This window comes from Nerophis lumbriciformis, linkage group LG09 (assembly GCF_033978685.3).
Source record: "Nerophis lumbriciformis linkage group LG09, RoL_Nlum_v2.1, whole genome shotgun sequence".
Lineage (NCBI taxonomy): Eukaryota > Metazoa > Chordata > Actinopteri > Syngnathiformes > Syngnathidae > Nerophis > Nerophis lumbriciformis.
Genome location: NC_084556.2, coordinates 54604016 through 54622492, shown reverse-complemented (window position 1 = coordinate 54622492; position 18477 = coordinate 54604016). Strand labels below are relative to the sequence as shown.

Here is an 18477-nt window from a genome sequence, read left to right as displayed (position 1 = left end):
ACACTATTTGGCATCACTCTTAGTCATCCATAGAAACAATGCACACTATTTGGCATCACTCTTAGTCATCCATAGAAACAATGCACACTATTTGGCATCACTCTTAGTCATCCATAGAAACAATGCACACTATTTGGCATCACTCTTAGTCATCCATAGAAACAATGCACACTATTTGGCATCACTCTTAGTCATCCATAGAAACAATGCACACTATTTGGCATCACTCTTAGTCATCCATAGAAGCAATGCACACTATTTGGCATCACTCGTAGTCATCCATTGAAACAATGCACACTATTTGGCATCACTCTCAGTTATCCATAGAAGCAATGCACATTATTTGGCATCACTCTTAGTTATCCATAAAAACAATGCACACTATTTGGCATCACTCATAGTTATCCATATAAACAATGCACACTATTTGGCATCACTCTTAGTCATCCATAGAAACAATGCACACTATTTGGCATCACTCTTAGTTATTTATATGAGCAATACACACTATTTGGCATCACTCTTAGTTATCCATAGAAGCAATGCACACTATTTGGCATCACTCCTAGTTATCCATAGAAGCAATGCACACTATTTGGCATCACTCTTAGTTATCCATAGAAACAATGCACACTATTTGGCATCACTCTTAGTTATCTACACGAGCAATGCACACTATTTGGCATCACTCTTAGTCATCCATAGAAACAATGCACACTATTTGGCATCACTCTTAGTTATCCATAGAAACAATGCACACTATTTGGCATCACTCCGAGTTATCCATAGAAGCAATGCACACTATTTGGCATCACTCTTAGTTATCCATAGAAACAATGCACACTATTTGGCATCACTCCGAGTTATCCATAGAAGCAATGCACACAATTTGGCATCACTCTTAGTCATCCATAGAAACAATGCACACAATTTGGCATCACTCTTAGTCATCCATAGAGTCAATGCACACTATTTGGCACGTGCATGTCAGTCTCTCATTTTCTATAATTTTTTTTTATGAAAGCGGCTTCTTAATGAGGGTTGGCGCCGACGCGTCACGCATCATCATCCGTGTCACTCTGGCATGTGTCTCTGCTCGCCGCTCCATCTGTCGCCCGGTCGGCGTGAAAGCGGTCTGGCGGCCGCCGGTGGCGCTCTTGGACTTGCTAACTAGCTTGTTAGCATGGCGCTCGTGTCCCTATTAGTTTGATTTATGTCTCACGTGGTTGTGTGCGTGTGCGTGTGCGTGTGCGTGTGTGTGTGTGTGTGTGTGTGTCGGTGCTGCCCAACAGGTTTTGAGCGCCTGGATGGAAAAGTGAGTTTGTCACTGGTGCAGAGTTAACGGACAAGGCGTGCAATCTGTTTAGACGGGCCTGTTGCCACCTCAGCATCTGTGTGTCACTGTGATGTGTCAGCGCCGTGCACGTGTCTTCTGCAAATGTTGTCATGATAATACAGCGGAACCTCTATTTAATTGCTCTTGAACAGGGTTCGTAAATGGGAAAGTTTGGATTTCGAAGCAAATCTCTCCGTAAAGTCACGTTTTAGTGAAGGTTTGTTTGCTTTGAACACAATATTAACGTCCTGTGTATCAAACTTTCAAGCCAAAACAACAATGACATGCTGAACTGTCCTGTACGCGCTGCTTTCCCAACATCCACGCACACACAAGTCCTATTTCCTCAGCGCGTTGATTTCTGTTTCCATAGCGACGCATTTCTGACTTCCTGCAACACATGTGTTCCTAATTCCGGAAACAAACGCAAGTGACTTTACCAGACTTGGTAATAGAATAACAGGGACGACTATTTTTTTTTGGACAAATGAGGATTCACAACCTTATATTTTTGAAGCTGAATATACTGAGGATGAACAGCTGGCTTCTAGAAGCCAGCGCGGAGGAAGGGTGAGACGTTGGAGCAGACGGGAAGGCGACAGAGTGAGGAGAAAGTGACACAAAGCTGCAAAATAACCTACTCAGTGGCCTAGTGGTTAGAGTGTCCGCCCTGAGATCGGTAGGTTGTGAGTTCAAACCCCGGCCGAGTCATACCAAAGACTATAAAAATGGGACCCATTACCTCCCTGCTTGGCACTCAGCATCAAGCGTTAGAATTGGGGGTTAAATCACCAAAAATTATTCCCGGGCGCGGCCACCGCTGCTGCCCACTGCTCCCCTCACCTACCAGGGGGTGATCAAGGGTGATGGGTCAAATGCAGAAGACAAATTTCACCACACTTAGTGTGTGTGTGACTATCATTGGTACTTTAACTTTAACTTTAAAATGTGTAACTTCAACATAAATGGAGTGCTTACCCAAAATAAACCGGAAAAAATCGTCCCCGGCCAGCTTGACCATCGAGTGAGTCACACTTTATATCGATCATGATACACGCAGCACGCCATGCGTGTTATTTCAACAACAGTACATACGCTGTCTGGCTCGCTGTGTACAAACATACTTTAGTGCCCTCACAAACGATCAGAAATCACAAAAAATCCTTAACTTTACCAAGCATATTGCTACAATAATTATTTTTTTAAAGAGTCAAATTCGGCAAAGAAGGAGCAGACAGAGGGAGAGAAATGTGAAATTAGTCTGCTTTGGCATCTTTTTCGAGTAAAGTTCGGAGTCTCATCACAATTAAAGCTTGCAGTCTTCCATACTTGTGAGCGTCATTAATGTACGTCTCCTTTTTCTATTTATTTAACTCCACAGCGATTCTGTCCTTTTCCACGCTGGTCTGTTGTCTTTTTGGGACTCATGAGCAAAATGGACAAAACCTGTCAAAAGTTGAAAAAAAAATGTTTAGGACTTGAAAGATGATTAAAAAAATGCTTAGAAGATGCGGCTAATGAAAGTCAACTATTCTAATCATGGCAGACTTGGTAATAGAATAACAAGGATGACTATTTTTGAACAAATGAGGACTCACAACCTTATATTTTTGAAGCTGAATATACTGAGGATGAACTGCTGGCTTCTAGAAGCCAGCGCGGAGGAAGGGTGAGACGTTGGAGCAGACGTGAAGCCGACAGAGTGAGGAGAAAGTGACACAAAGCTGCAAAATGTGTAACTTGAAGCCATGTTGTTTCGACATAAATGGAGTGCTTACCCAAAATAAACCGGAAAAAAATCGTCCCCGGCCAGCTGGACCATCGAGTGAGTCACACTTTATATCGATCATGATACACGCAGCACGTCATGCGTGTTATTACAACTACAGTACACACGCTGTCTGGCTCGCTGTGTACAAACATACTTTAGTGCCCTCACAAACGATCAGAAATCACAAAAATCCTTAACTTTATCAAGCATATTGCTACAATAATTACGTTTTAAAATAGTAAAATTCGGCAAAGAAGGAGCAGACAGAGGGAGAGAAATGTGAAATTAGTCTGCTTTGGCATCTTTTTCGAGTAAAATTCGGAGTCTCATCACAATTAAAGCTTGCAGTCTTCCATACTTGTGAGCGTCATTAATGTACGTCTCCTTTTTCTATTTATTTAACTCCACAGCGATTCTGTCCTTTTCCACGCTGGTCTGTTGTCTTTTTGGGACTCATGAGCAAAATGGACAAAACTTGTCAAAAGTTGAAAAAAAAATGTTTAGGACTTGAAAGATGATTAAAAAATGCTTAGAAGATGCGGCTAATGAAAGTCAACCATTGTAGCTTTTAAAATGTAATTTTTACCGTATTTGTCATTTTAATCAATGCCGGAACTATTTCCTCAGCGCATAGATTTTTGTTTCCATAGTGACGCACTTCCGACTTCCTGCAACAAATGTGCATTCCTACTTCCGGAAGCAAAGGCGAGTGTGTATTCTAATCATGGCAGATTTGGTAATAGAATAACAAGGATGACTATTTTTGAACAAATGAGGACTCACAACCTTATATTTTTGAAGCTGAATATACTGAGGATGAACTGCTGGCTTCTAGAAGCGAGCGCGGAGGAAGGGTGAGACGTTGGAGCAGACGGGAAGCCGAGAGTGAGGAGAAAGTGACACAAAGCTGCAAAATGTGTAACTTGAAGCCATGTTGTTTCGACATAAATGGAGTGCTTACCCCAAATAAACCGGAAAAAAACATCCCCGGCCAGCTGGACCATCGAGTGAGTCACACTTTATATCGATCATGATACACGCAGCACGTCATGCGTGTTCTTACAACTACAGTACACACACTGTCTGGCTCGCTGTGTACAAACATACTTTAGTGCCCTCACAAACGATCAGAAATCACAAAAATCCTTAACTTTATCAAGCATATTGCTACAATAATTACGTTTTAAAATAGTAAAATTCGGCAAAGAAGGAGCAGACAGAGGGAGAGACGTGAAATAAGTCTGCTTTGGCATCTTTTTCCAGTAAAGTCCGCAGTCTCAACACAGTTAAAGCTTGCTGTGGTACAATGTACTTCTCACAAATAATCCTTTTTTTTTTTTTTTTTTTAACTCCACAGCAATTCTCTCCTTTTCCACGCTGGTCTGTTGTCTTTTGGGGATTCATGTTGAGTGAGCAAAATGGGACAAAGCTTATCAAAAGGCGAAGAAAACCCCAAAAGAAACACGCTGAAGTGACGTGGAGGGCTCCGCCTCCTCAAAAATGCTGTGCCCTGCTTTTTGCCTGCAGGCGACAGAATGAATGAATAGAAGGCATATTTGGTTCCATGTAAAAGTTGCTAAATCGAAAAGTATACGCAATTAGAGGGTGTTGGTAATTGAGGTTCCACTGTATAATGTTTGCAGAAAAAAAAGAACTGCATATTTTTTGTATTTTGGCCTATCATTTACAATCATTATGAGAGACAAGAACACACTTGAAAGATGATTAAAAAATGCTTAGAAGATGCGGCTAATAAAAGTCAACCATTGTAGCCTTTAAAATGTAATATTTACCGTATTTGTCATTTTAATCATTGCCGGAACTATTTCCTCAGCGCATTGATTTCCGTTTCCATAGCAACGCACTTCCGCAACTTCCTGCAACAAATGTGTGTTCCTACTTCCGGAAACAAACGCGAGTGTGTGTTCTAATCATGGCAGACTTGGTAATAGAATAACAGGGATGACTATTTTTTGGACAAATGAGGATTCACAACCTTATATTTTTGAAGCTGAATATACTGAGGATGAACTACAGCTTCTAGAAGCGAGCACAAAGGAAGAGGGAAATGTTGGAGCAGACGAATGCAGAGAGAGGGAGGTGAAAGTGACTCAAAAGTTGCAAAATGTGGAACTTGGAGAAAAGTTATGCTGACATAAATGGAGTGCTTACCCAAAATAAACTGGAAAAAAATGTCCCAGGTCAGCTGGACCAACATAAATGGAGTGCTTACCCAAAATAAACCGGAAAAAAATGTCCCAGGCCAGCTGGACCAACATAAATGGAGTGCTTCTCCCAAAATAAACCCGAAAAAAATGTCCCATGCCAGCTGGACCAACATAAATGGAGTGCTTACCCAAAATAAACCGGAAAAAATGTCCCAGGCCAGCTGGACCAACATAAATGGAGTGCTTACCCAAAATAAATCGGAAAAAATGTCCCGGGCCAGCTGGACCAACATAAATGGAGTGCTTACCCAAAATAAACCGGAAAAAATGTCCCTGGCCAGCTGGACCAACATAAATGGAGTTTCTACCCAAAAAAATCGGAAAAGATGTCCCGGGCCAGGTTGACCAACATAAATAGAGCGTTTACCCAAAATAAACTGGAAAAAATGTCCCCGGCCAGCTGGACCAACATAAATGGAGTGCTTATCCAAAATAAACCGGAAAAATTGTTCCGGGCCAGCTGGACCAACATAAATGGAGTCCTTACCCAAAATAAATCGGAAAAAATGTCCCCGGCCAGCTGGACCAACATAAATGGAGTGCTTACCCAAAATTAACCAGGAAAAACGTCCCAGGCCAGCTGGACCAACATAAATGGAGTGCTTACCCAAAATAAATCGGAAAAAATGTCCCGGGCCAGCTGGACCAACATAAATGGAGTGCTTATCCAAAATAAACCGGAAAAATTGTTCCGGGCCAGCTGGACCAACATAAATGGAGTGCTTTCCCAAAATAAATCGGAAAAAATGTCCCCGGCCAGCTGGACCAACATAAATGGAGTGCTTACCCAAAATAAATCGGAAAAAATGTCCCGGGCCAGCTGGACCAACATAAATGGAGTGCTTATCCAAAATAAACCGGAAAAATTGTTCCGGGCCAGCTGGACCAACATAAATGGAGTGCTTACCCAAAATTAACCAGGAAAAACGTCCCAGGCCAGCTGGACCAACATAAATGGAGTGCTTATCCAAAATAAATCGGAAAAAATGTCCCCGGCCAGCTGGACCAACATAAATGGAGTGCTTATCCAAAATAAATCGGAAAAAATGTCCCAGGCCAGCTGGACCAACATAAATGGAGTGCTTATCCAAAATAAACCGGAAAAATTGTTCCGGGCCAGCTGGACCAACATAAATGGAGTGTTTACCCAAAATTAACCAGGAAAAACGTCCCAGGCCAGCTGGACCAACATAAATGGAGTGCTTATCCAAAATAAACCGGAAAAATTGTTCCGGGCCAGCTGGACCAACATAAATGGAGTGCTTACCCAAAATTAACCAGGAAAAACGTCCCAGGCCAGCTGGACCAACATAAATGGAGTGCTTACCCAAAATAAATCGGAAAAAATGTCCCGGGCCAGCTGGACCAACATAAATGGAGTGCTTATCCAAAATAAACCGGAAAAATTGTTCCGGGCCAGCTGGACCAACATAAATGGAGTGCTTTCCCAAAATAAATCGGAAAAAATGTCCCCGGCCAGCTGGACCAACATAAATGGAGTCCTTACCCAAAATAAATCGGAAAAAATGTCCCCGGCCAGCTGGACCAACATAAATGGAGTGCTTATCCAAAATAAACCGGAAAAATTGTTCCGGGCCAGCTGGACCAACATAAATGGAGTCCTTACCCAAAATAAATCGGAAAAAATGTCCCCGGCCAGCTGGACCAACATAAATGGAGTGCTTACCCAAAATTAACCAGGAAAAACGTCCCAGGCCAGCTGGACCAACATAAATGGAGTGCTTACCCAAAATAAATCGGAAAAAATGTCCCGGGCCAGCTGGACCAACATAAATGGAGTGCTTATCCAAAATAAACCGGAAAAATTGTTCCGGGCCAGCTGGACCAACATAAATGGAGTGCTTTCCCAAAATAAATCGGAAAAAATGTCCCCGGCCAGCTGGACCAACATAAATGGAGTCCTTACCCAAAATAAATCGGAAAAAATGTCCCCGGCCAGCTGGACCAACATAAATGGAGTGCTTATCCAAAATAAACCGGAAAAATTGTTCCGGGCCAGCTGGACCAACATAAATGGAGTCCTTACCCAAAATAAATCGGAAAAAATGTCCCCGGCCAGCTGGACCAACATAAATGGAGTGCTTACCCAAAATTAACCAGGAAAAACGTCCCAGGCCAGCTGGACCAACATAAATGGAGTGCTTACCCAAAATAAATCGGAAAAAATGTCCCGGGCCAGCTGGACCAACATAAATGGAGTGCTTATCCAAAATAAACCGGAAAAATTGTTCCGGGCCAGCTGGACCAACATAAATGGAGTGCTTTCCCAAAATAAATCGGAAAAAATGTCCCCGGCCAGCTGGACCAACATAAATGGAGTCCTTACCCAAAATAAATCGGAAAAAATGTCCCCGGCCAGCTGGACCAACATAAATGGAGTGCTTATCCAAAATAAACCGGAAAAATTGTTCCGGGCCAGCTGGACCAACATAAATGGAGTCCTTACCCAAAATAAATCGGAAAAAATGTCCCCGGCCAGCTGGACCAACATAAATGGAGTGCTTACCCAAAATTAACCAGGAAAAACGTCCCAGGCCAGCTGGACCAACATAAATGGAGTGCTTACCCAAAATAAATCGGAAAAAATGTCCCGGGCCAGCTGGACCAACATAAATGGAGTGCTTATCCAAAATAAACCGGAAAAATTGTTCCGGGCCAGCTGGACCAACATAAATGGAGTGCTTTCCCAAAATAAATCGGAAAAAATGTCCCCGGCCAGCTGGACCAACATAAATGGAGTCCTTACCCAAAATAAATCGGAAAAAATGTCCCCGGCCAGCTGGACCAACATAAATGGAGTGCTTATCCAAAATAAACCGGAAAAATTGTTCCGGGCCAGCTGGACCAACATAAATGGTTACCCAAAATAAATCGGAAAAAATGTCCCCGGCCAGCTGGACCAACATAAATGGAGTGCTTACCCAAAATAAACCGGAAAAAATGTCCCGGGCCAGCTGGACCAACATAAATGGAGTGCTTACCCAAAATAAATCGGAAAAAATGTCCCGGGCCAGCTGGACCAACATAAATGGAGTGCTTATCCAAAATAAACCGGAAAAATTGTTCCGGGCCAGCTGGACCAACATAAATGGAGTGCTTACCCAAAATTAACCAGGAAAAACGTCCCAGGCCAGCTGGACCAACATAAATGGAGTGCTTATCCAAAATAAATCGGAAAAAATGTCCCCGGCCAGCTGGACCAACATAAATGGAGTGCTTATCCAAAATAAATCGGAAAAAATGTCCCAGGCCAGCTGGACCAACATAAATGGAGTGCTTATCCAAAATAAACCGGAAAAATTGTTCCGGGCCAGCTGGACCAACATAAATGGAGTGTTTACCCAAAATTAACCAGGAAAAACGTCCCAGGCCAGCTGGACCAACATAAATGGAGTGCTTATCCAAAATAAACCGGAAAAATTGTTCCGGGCCAGCTGGACCAACATAAATGGAGTGCTTACCCAAAATTAACCAGGAAAAACGTCCCAGGCCAGCTGGACCAACATAAATGGAGTGCTTACCCAAAATAAATCGGAAAAAATGTCCCGGGCCAGCTGGACCAACAAAAATGGAGTGCTTACCCAAAATAAATCGGAAAAAATTAGAATTAAAAAAACTAAGAATCATCTTTTGATGTAATGTACTTAGTCCATAAGTACACAAATGTGTACTTCATGTTTAGTGACATGCTAATTCTTATTTTTACACTTTTTAATTCCATTGTATGTTATACTCTTCTGACACCACCAGATGGCAGTATAAGTGTCCACATAAGTGGCCATAAGACCCCAATTCAGTAGTGTACACAGTTTAGGGAATAAGAGCTAAAAGGTGGTGTCCACGCATGTGGCCACGAGGCCTTGAGAGGTTTGAATGCAAAGGTGTGACATCATCATTAGTGTGCTACACCTGAAGGGGGCGTACATGTTAACAGGTGTGATATGTGTTCCCCACAGGAGCAGGTGGCCACCTTCTGCCTCCACGACGCTGCCGAGTGTCAGATGTCCTCGTCCTCGTCCTCCTCGTCCCTCTCGCCCAGCCCCGTGTCGGCCCTCCCGCCCTGTGGGGGCACGGCGGCTCAGAGGCAGCTGTCACACGCCGACAAGCTGCGCAAGGTCATCAACGAGCTGGTGGACACGGAGAAGACTTACGTGAAGGTAGGATTACCTTCTAGTCCTCAGTCAGGACTCCTTCTAGTCCTCAGTCAGGACACCTTCTAGTCCTCAGTCAGGACACCTTCTAGTCCTCACACCTTCCAGTCCTCAGTCAGGACACCTTCTAGTCCTCAGTCAGGACACCTTCTAGTCATCAGTGAGGAAACCTTCTAGTCCTCAGTCATGACACCTTCTAGTCCTCAGTCATGACACCTTCTAGTCCTCAGTCATGACACCTTCTAGTCCTCAGTCATGACACCTTCTAGTCCTCAGTCAGGACACCTTCTAGTCCTCAGTCAGGACTCCTTCTAGTCCTCAGTCAGGACTCCTTCTAGTCCTCAGTCATGACACCTTCTAGTCCTCAGTCATGACACCTTCTAGTCCTCAGTCATGACTCCTTCTAGTCCTCAGTCAGGACACCTTCTAGTCCTCACACCCTCTAGTCCTCAGTCATGAAATCTTCTAGTCCTCAGTCAGGACACCTTCTAGTCCTCAGTCATGACACCTTCTAGTCCTCAGTCAGGACACCTTCTAGTCCTCAGTCATGACACCTTGTAGTCTTCAGTCATGACACCTTCTAGTCCTCAGTCATGACACCTTCTAGTCCTCAGTCATGACTCCTTCTAGTCCTCAGTCAGGACACCTTCTAGTCCTCACACCCTCTAGTCCTCAGTCATGAAATCTTCTAGTCCTCAGTCAGGACACCTTCTAGTCCTCAGTCATGACACCTTCTAGTCCTCAGTCAGGACACCTTCTAGTCCTCAGTCATGACACCTTGTAGTCTTCAGTCATGACACCTTCTAGTCCTCAGTCATGACACCTTGTAGTCCTCAGTCAGGACAAATTTTAGTCCTCAGTCAGGACACCTTCTAGTCCTCAGTCATGACATCTTCTAGTCCTCAGTCATGACATCTTCTAGTCCTCAGTCATGACACCTTGTAGTCCTCAGTCAGGACAAATTCTAGTCCTCAGACAGGACACCTTCTAGTTCTCAGTCATGACACCTTCTAGTCCTCAGTCAGGACTCCTTCTAGTCCTCAGTCAGGACACCTTCTAGTCCTCAGTCATGACACCTTCTAGTCCTCAGTCAGGACACCTTCTAGTCCTCAGTCATGACACCTTGTAGTCTTCAGTCATGACACCTTCTAGTCCTCAGTCATGACACCTTGTAGTCCTCAGTCAGGACAAATTTTAGTCCTCAGTCAGGACACCTTCTAGTCCTCAGTCATGACATCTTCTAGTCCTCAGTCATGACATCTTCTAGTCCTCAGTCATGACACCTTGTAGTCCTCAGTCAGGACAAATTCTAGTCCTCAGACAGGACACCTTCTAGTTCTCAGTCATGACACCTTCTAGTCCTCAGTCAGGACTCCTTCTAGTCCTCAGTCAGGACACCTTCTAGTCCTCAGTCATGACACCTTCTAGTCCTCAGTCAGGACACCTTCTAGTCCTCAGTCATGACACCTTGTAGTCTTCAGTCATGACACCTTCTAGTCCTCAGTCATGACACCTTGTAGTCCTCAGTCAGGACAAATTTTAGTCCTCAGTCAGGACACCTTCTAGTCCTCAGTCATGACATCTTCTAGTCCTCAGTCATGACATCTTCTAGTCCTCAGTCATGACACCTTGTAGTCCTCAGTCAGGACAAATTCTAGTCCTCAGACAGGACACCTTCTAGTTCTCAGTCATGACACCTTCTAGTCCTCAGTCAGGACTCCTTCTAGTCCTCAGTCATGACCGTGAAGGTAGGACACCTTCTAGTCCTCAGTCAGGACACCTTCTAGTCTTCAGTCAGGACACCTTCTAGTCCTCAGTCATGACACCTGCTAGTCCTCAGTCATGACCATGAAGGTAGGACACCTTCTAGTCCTCAGTCATGACCGTGAAGGTAGGACACCTTCTAGTCCTCAGTCATGACACCTACTCCTCACACCTTCTAGTCCTCAGTCATGACACCTTGTAGTCCTCACACCTTCTAGTCCTCAGTCATGACACCTTCTAGTCCTCAGTCATGACTCCTTGTAGTCCTCAGTCAGGACACCTTCTAGTCCTCAGTCATGACCGTGAAGGTAGGACTCCTTCTAGTCCTCAGTCATGACACCTTCTAGTCCTCAGTCAGGACCGTGAAGGTAGGACACCTTCTATTCCTCAGTCATGACACCTTCTAGTCCTCAGTCAGGACTGTGAAGGTAGGACACCTTCTAGTCCTCAGTCAAGACTCCTTCTAGTCCTCAGTCATGACCGTGAAGGTAGGAAACCTTCTAGTCCTCAGTCAAGACTCCTTCTAGTCCTCAGTCATGACACCTTCTAGTCCTCAGTCATGACCGTGAAGGTAGGACACCTTCTAGTCCGCAGTCATGACACCTTCTAGTCCTCAGTCATGACACCTTCTAGTCCTCAGTCATGACCGTGAAGGTAGGACACCTTCTAGTCCTCAGTCATGACACCTACTCCTCACACCTTCTAGTCCTCAGTCATGACACCTACTCCTCACACCTTCTAGTCCTCAGTCATGACACCTTGTAGTCCTCACACCTTCTAGTCCTCAGTCATGACACCTTCTAGTCCTCAGTCATGACTCCTTGTAGTCCTCAGTCAGGACACCTTCTAGTCCTCAGTCATGACCGTGAAGGTAGGACACCTTCTAGTCCTCAGTCAGGACTCCTTCTAGTCCTCAGTCATGACACCTTCTAGTCCTCAGTCAGGACCGTGAAGGTAGGACACCTTCTAGTCCGCAGTCATGACACCTTCTAGTCCTCAGTCATGACCGTGAAGGTAGGACTCCTTCTAGTCCTCAGTCATGACACCTTCTAGTCCTCAGTCATGACCGTGAAGGTAGGACACCTTCTAGTCCTCAGTCATGACACCTACTCCTCACACCTTCTAGTCCTCAGTCATGACACCTTGTAATCCTCACACCTTCTAGTCCTCAGTCATGACACCTTCTGGTCCTCACACCTTCTAGTCCTCAGTCATGACTCCTTCTAGTCCTCAGTCAGGACACCTTCTAGTCCTCAGTCATGACACCTTCTAGTCCTCACACCTTCTAGTCCTCAGTCATGACACCTTCTGGTCCTCACACCTTCTCGTCCTCAGTCATGACACCTTCTAGTCCTCAGTCATGACACCTTCTAGTCCTCACACCTTCTAGTCCTCAGTCATGACTCCTTCTAGTCCTCAGTCAGGACACCTTCTAGTCCTCACACCTTCTAGTCCTCAGTCAGGACACCTTCTAGTCCTCAGTCAGGACACCTTCTAGTCCTCAGTCAGGACACCTTCTAGTCCTCAGTCAGGACACCTTCTAGTCCTCAGTCAGGACTCCTTCTAGTCCTCAGTCAGGACACCTTCTAGTCCTCAGTCAGGACACCTTCTAGTCCTCAGTCATGACACCTTCTAGTCCTCAGTCAGGACTCCTTCTAGTCCTCAGTCATGACACCTTCTAGTCCTCAGTCATGACACCTTCTAGTCCTCAGTCAAGACACCTTCTAGTCCTCAGTCAGGACTCCTTCTAGTCCTCAGTCATGACACCTTCTAGTCCTCAGTCATGACACCTTGTAGTCCTCAGTTGGGACACCTACTAGTCCTCAGTTGGGACACCTTCTAGTCCTCAGTCAAGACACCTTCTAGTCCTCAGTCGGGACACCTTCTAGTCCTCAGTCATGACACCTTCTAGTCCTCAGTCATGACACCTTCTAGTCCTCAGTCATGACACCTTCTAGTCCTCACACCTTCTAGTCCTCAGTCATGACACCTTCTAGTCCTCACACCTTCTAGTCCTCAGTCATGACTCCTTCTAGTCCTCAGTCAGGACACCTTCTAGTCCTCACACCTTCTAGTCCTCAGTCAGGACACCTTCTAGTCCTCAGTCATGACACCTTCTAGTCCTCAGTCAGGACTCCTTCTAGTCCTCAGTCATGACACCTTCTAGTCCTCAGTCATGACACCTAGTCCTCAGTCAAGACACCTTCTAGTCCTCAGTCAGGACTCCTTCTAGTCCTCAGTCATGACACCTTCTAGTCCTCAGTCATGACACCTTCTAGTCCTCAGTCAAGACACCTTCTAGTCCTCAGTTGGGACACCTTCTAGTCGTCAGTCAAGACACCTTCTAGTCCTCAGTCATGACACCTTCTAGTCCTCACACCTTCTAGTCCTCAGTCATGACTCCTTCTAGTCCTCAGTCAGGACACCTTCTAGTCCTCAGTCAGGACACCTTCTAGTCCTCAGTCAGGACACCTTCTAGTCCTCAGTCGGGACACCTTCTAGTCCTCAGTCGGGACACCTTCTAGTCCTCAGTCATGACACCTTCTAGTCCTCAGTTAGGACACCTTCTAGTCCTCAGTCGGGACACCTTCTAGTCCTCAGTCGGGACACCTTCTAGTCCTCAGTCATGACACCTTGTAGTCCTCAGTCATGTCACCTTCTAGTCCTCATTCAGGACACCTTCTAGTCCTCAGTCGGGACACCTTCTAGTCCTCAGTCATGACACCTTCTAGTCCTCAGTCATGACACCTTCTAGTCCTCAGTCATGACACCTTCTAGTCCTCAGTCATGACACCTTCTAGTCCTCAGTCAGGACACCTTCTAGTCCTCAGTCGGGACACCTTCTAGTCCTCAGTCGGGACACCTTCTAGTCCTCAGTCGGGACACCTTCTAGTCCTCAGTCGGGACACCTTCTAGTCCTCAGTCATGACACCTTGTAGTCCTCAGTCAGGACACCTTCTAGTCCTCAGTCGGGACACCTTCTAGTCCTCAGTCGGGACACCTTCTAGTCCTCAGTCATGACACCTTCTAGTCCTCAGTCAGGACACCTTGTAGTCCTCAGTCATGACACCTTCTAGTCCTCAGTCAGGACACCTTCTAGTCCTCAGTCAGGACACCTTCTAGTCCTCAGTCATGACACCTTGTAGTCCTCAGTCAGGACACTTTTTAGTCCTCAGTCAGGACTCCTTCTAGTCCTCAGTCAGGACACCTTCTAGTCCTCAGTCAGGACACCTTCTAGTCCTCAGTCATGACACCTTCTAGTCCTCAGTCAGGACACCTTGTAGTCCTCAGTCAGGACACCTTGTAGTCCTCAGTCATGACTCACCTGCCTTCATGTCTGCTCTTGTTCCTGGTCTTGCAGGACCTGAGTTGCCTCATCGAGTGCTACTTGACACCGCTGCAGAAGGAGAACTTCCTGACTCAGGATGAGGTGAGGCCACTCCCACCCAGTCTCCACGTCACCACACACTTTAATGTCCACTCTCCACTGGTCTGGTCCAGCTGGACGTTCTGTTCGGTAACCTGGGAGAGATGGTGGACTTCCAGCTGGAGTTCCTGCGGACTCTGGAGGACGGCATCAGACTGGTGCCAGACCTGGACCGTCTGGAGAGGGTGGAGCAGTTTAAGGTGTGGTGCTTTTCCACCAAACACTAACAACACCCTGTGTCTAACTAGTAGTTATGGGTTAGTTACCCAACTAGTAGTGATGGTTTAGTTATCCAACTAGTAGTGAAGGTTTATTTACTCTAGTAGTGATGATTTAGTTATGCAACTAGTAGTGATGGTTAATTTACCAAACCAGTAGTGATGCTTTATTATCCAACTAGTGAGATAAACTTTTTTTCTCTTGAAGAATGCATTTTTGGACCAACATTTTAATTGTTAATATTATTGATACTGTGTTGCCTTTTTAATTTATTTTAGGTTTTTTAGTTGTTTAATAAAACAAAAAATCACATCCAAATTGCGTTGTTTTTTTCCCCAATTCCAATTCTAAATTGATTCACAATTTTTTGAGAATCGATACAAAAATAAAAAAATAAAAATAATGTTTTTCGAGAATCTGTTTTTAAGACTAAAAATCTGAAACTATTATTAATATTATTATTATGGATACTTTGGTTTATTTTTATTTTTACTTTTTTCAGTATTAAAAAAAAAATAGATTCACATCCAAATTGTGATTTTTAATTATTCTGATTCTAAATTGATTCACAATTTTTGATTTTTATTTTATTTATTTTTTTCTTCAAGAATCCAATTTAGGACTAAAAATCTGAAACTATTATTGATATTGTTTTTGACACTGTTGTTTTTTAATTTATTTTAGGTTATTTGTTTTTATAGTATTATATTTAAAACATTTTTCAAAAGATTAACATCTAAATTGCGTTTATTTTACTTCATTCCGATTCCAAATTGATTTCAGATTTTTGAGAATTAAAGAAAAAAAACTTTTTATAAATTTTTGGACTAAAAATCTGAAACCTTTATTGATAGTATTATTGATATTGTTGCCTTTTTATTTCTTTTAGTTTTTTGTTGTTTAATATTGTATTTAAACAAAAAATAATAAAAATCACATCCAAATTGCCTTTTTTTCCCTCATTCCAATTCTAAATTGATTCACAATTTTTTGAGAATCGATAAAATTAAAAAAAAAAACCCAAAACATTTATTTATATATATATATATAAGTTTTTCAAGAATCTGTTTTTGGAGAAAAAAATCTGAAACTATTATTAGAATTATGGATATTTTGGTTTATTTTTTACTTTTTTCAGTATTAAAAAAAAATAGATTCACATCAAAATCGCAATTTTTAATTGTTCTGATTCTAAATTGATTCACAATTTTTGATTTTGATTTTGATTTTTTTTTTCTTCAAGAATCCAATTTAGGACTAAAAATCTGAAACTATTATTGATATTGTTATTGACACTGTTGATTTTTAATTTATTTTAGGTTATTTGTTTTTATAGTATTGTATTTAAAACATTTACATCTAAATTGCGTTTATTTTACTTACTTCATTCCGATTCCAAATTTATTTCAGATTTTTGAGAATTAAAGAAAAAAACTTTTTATTTTTTCTTATAAATTTTTGTACTAAAAATCTGAAACCTTTATTGATAATATTATTGATACTGTTGCCTTTTTATTTGTTGTAGTTTTTTTGTTGTTGTTTAATATTGTATTCAAACAAAAAATAATAAAAATCACATCCAAATTGCGTTTTTTTCCCTCATTCCAATTTTAAATTGATTCACAATTTTTTGAGAATCGATTAAAAAATAAAATAAAAATAAAAAAACAAAAAACATTTATATATATATATATATATATATATATATATACGTTTTTCAAGAATCTGTTTTTGGAGATAAAATCTGAAACTATTATTAATATTATAATTATGGATATTTTCGTTAATTTGTACTTTTTTCAGTATTAAAAAAATTGATTCACATCAAAATTGCAATTTTTAATTATTCTGATTCTAAATTGATTCACAAATTTTGATTTTTCTTTTTTTTTTTCTTTTTTTTTTTCAAGAATCCATTTTAGGACAAAAAATCTGAAACTATTATTGATATTGTTATTGACACTGTTGTTTTTTTAATTTATTTTAGGTTATTTGTTTTTTAGTATTGTTTTCAAAAATGTTTTTTTTTAAAAAGATTCACATCCAAATTGCGTTTTTAATTATTCTGATTCTAAATTGATTCACAATTTTAGATTTTTCTTTCTTTTTTTCTTCTTCCAGAATCCATTTTAGGACTAACAATCGAACTATTATTGATATTGTTATTGACAACTGTTTTGTCTTTTAATTTATTTAAGGTTATTTGTTTTTATAGTATTGTATTTAAAAAAAAAAAAAAAGATTCACATATAATTTGCGTTCATTTTGATTTTAAATTTATTTAAAATTTTTGAGAATTAATTTTTTTTTTTTTTTCATTTATTGATTAAAAATCTGAAATTATTATTGATATTTTTATTGTTACTGTTGCATTTATCACATACATTTTTGGTTTTACCTTTCTTGAAAAAAATCTTTTCACATCCAAATTGTGATTTTTATTTACTCCGATTCTAAATCCATTCATAATTTTCCAGAATGGATTCAATTAGAACGCACAAGAGCTCTTCTAACCTGTTTTGAAAGGTTTTAATACAACCCACATACTGAATAATACATGAAGAGAACCCTGTTAAATGGACAATCCCAACATTCCTTGTCAATACAACCAGTGAGTGTGCCACACACTCACTAAGGCGTCATTTGCCCATCACTACTAATTGGACTCTTTTCAAATGGTTCTAGCACAAGCGCTAACACGTGGAAATGGACAGTTTATACAGTTTTGTTGATGTTAAGGTTGTAATTATTAAAGGTGTCAAAGTACAAGTTCCCAGCCACAACATGTTTGCTCCCACAGAAAGTTCTCTTCTCCCTGGGCGGCTCTTTCCTTTACTACGCCGACCGCTTCAAGATCTACAGCGCCTTCTGTGCCAGCCACACCAAGGTCCCCAAAGTCCTGGCCAAAGGTGAGTGTTAGGGCCCAGGCAGAGACGGCTACCGCTCACCATACGCTACCACTTTTTGCTACTTTAGTGTGTGTTGATAAATGTTGTTTTTATTGCAACATTTCAAAATAACTTACAGCCTGTTTAATTGTTTTAATTTTGCCTTTGACTCGACAATAAGTTGCAATTACAGTCCGAGACGTTAGATGGCAGTAGTGTATAGTTGTTTTGTTGCGCCCTACAAAGTGTTAACACTGCAAGTATGATTCATTATTATGCACCAGCTGTTTGATTGTAATGTGCTTTTTAGTTGTACTTTTCATTAGCGCCTTTGGAGGTGTTGAAATCGCCATGTAAAATCGCTAATGCTAATCAGTAGCATGTCAATAGTAGTGATGGTTTAGTTATCCAACTAGTAGTGATGGCATATTACCCAACTAGTAGTGATGGTATATTGCCCAACTATTAGTGATGGTTTATTTACCAAACTAGTAGTGATGGTTTGTTTACCCAACTAGTAGTGTTAGTTTAGTTATCTGACTAGTAGTGATGGTTTATTTACTCAACTCGTAGTAATGGTTTATTCATCCAACTAGTAGTGATAGTTTAGTTATCTGATTAGTAGTGATGGTTTATTTATATAGTTTAGTTATCTGATTAGTAGTGATGGTT

The 18477-nt window shown here is 41.8% G+C and overlaps 1 protein-coding gene across 4 annotated transcripts in view; it reads left to right on the top strand.

The window, feature by feature from the left end:
* LOC133607848 (rho guanine nucleotide exchange factor TIAM1-like) overlaps positions 1 to 18477 on the top strand; it is a 229047-nt gene that overhangs the window by 193557 nt on the left and 17013 nt on the right. For all 4 annotated transcript variants that reach the window (XM_061962860.2, XM_061962859.2, XM_061962858.2 and 1 more), the window contains 4 exons: positions 9313 to 9513; positions 14633 to 14701; positions 14773 to 14898; positions 17718 to 17826. In XM_061962860.2, coding sequence (XP_061818844.1) covers positions 9313 to 9513; positions 14633 to 14701; positions 14773 to 14898; positions 17718 to 17826 — 505 coding nt within the window. The remainder of the gene's footprint in view (positions 1 to 9312; positions 9514 to 14632; positions 14702 to 14772; positions 14899 to 17717; positions 17827 to 18477) is intronic.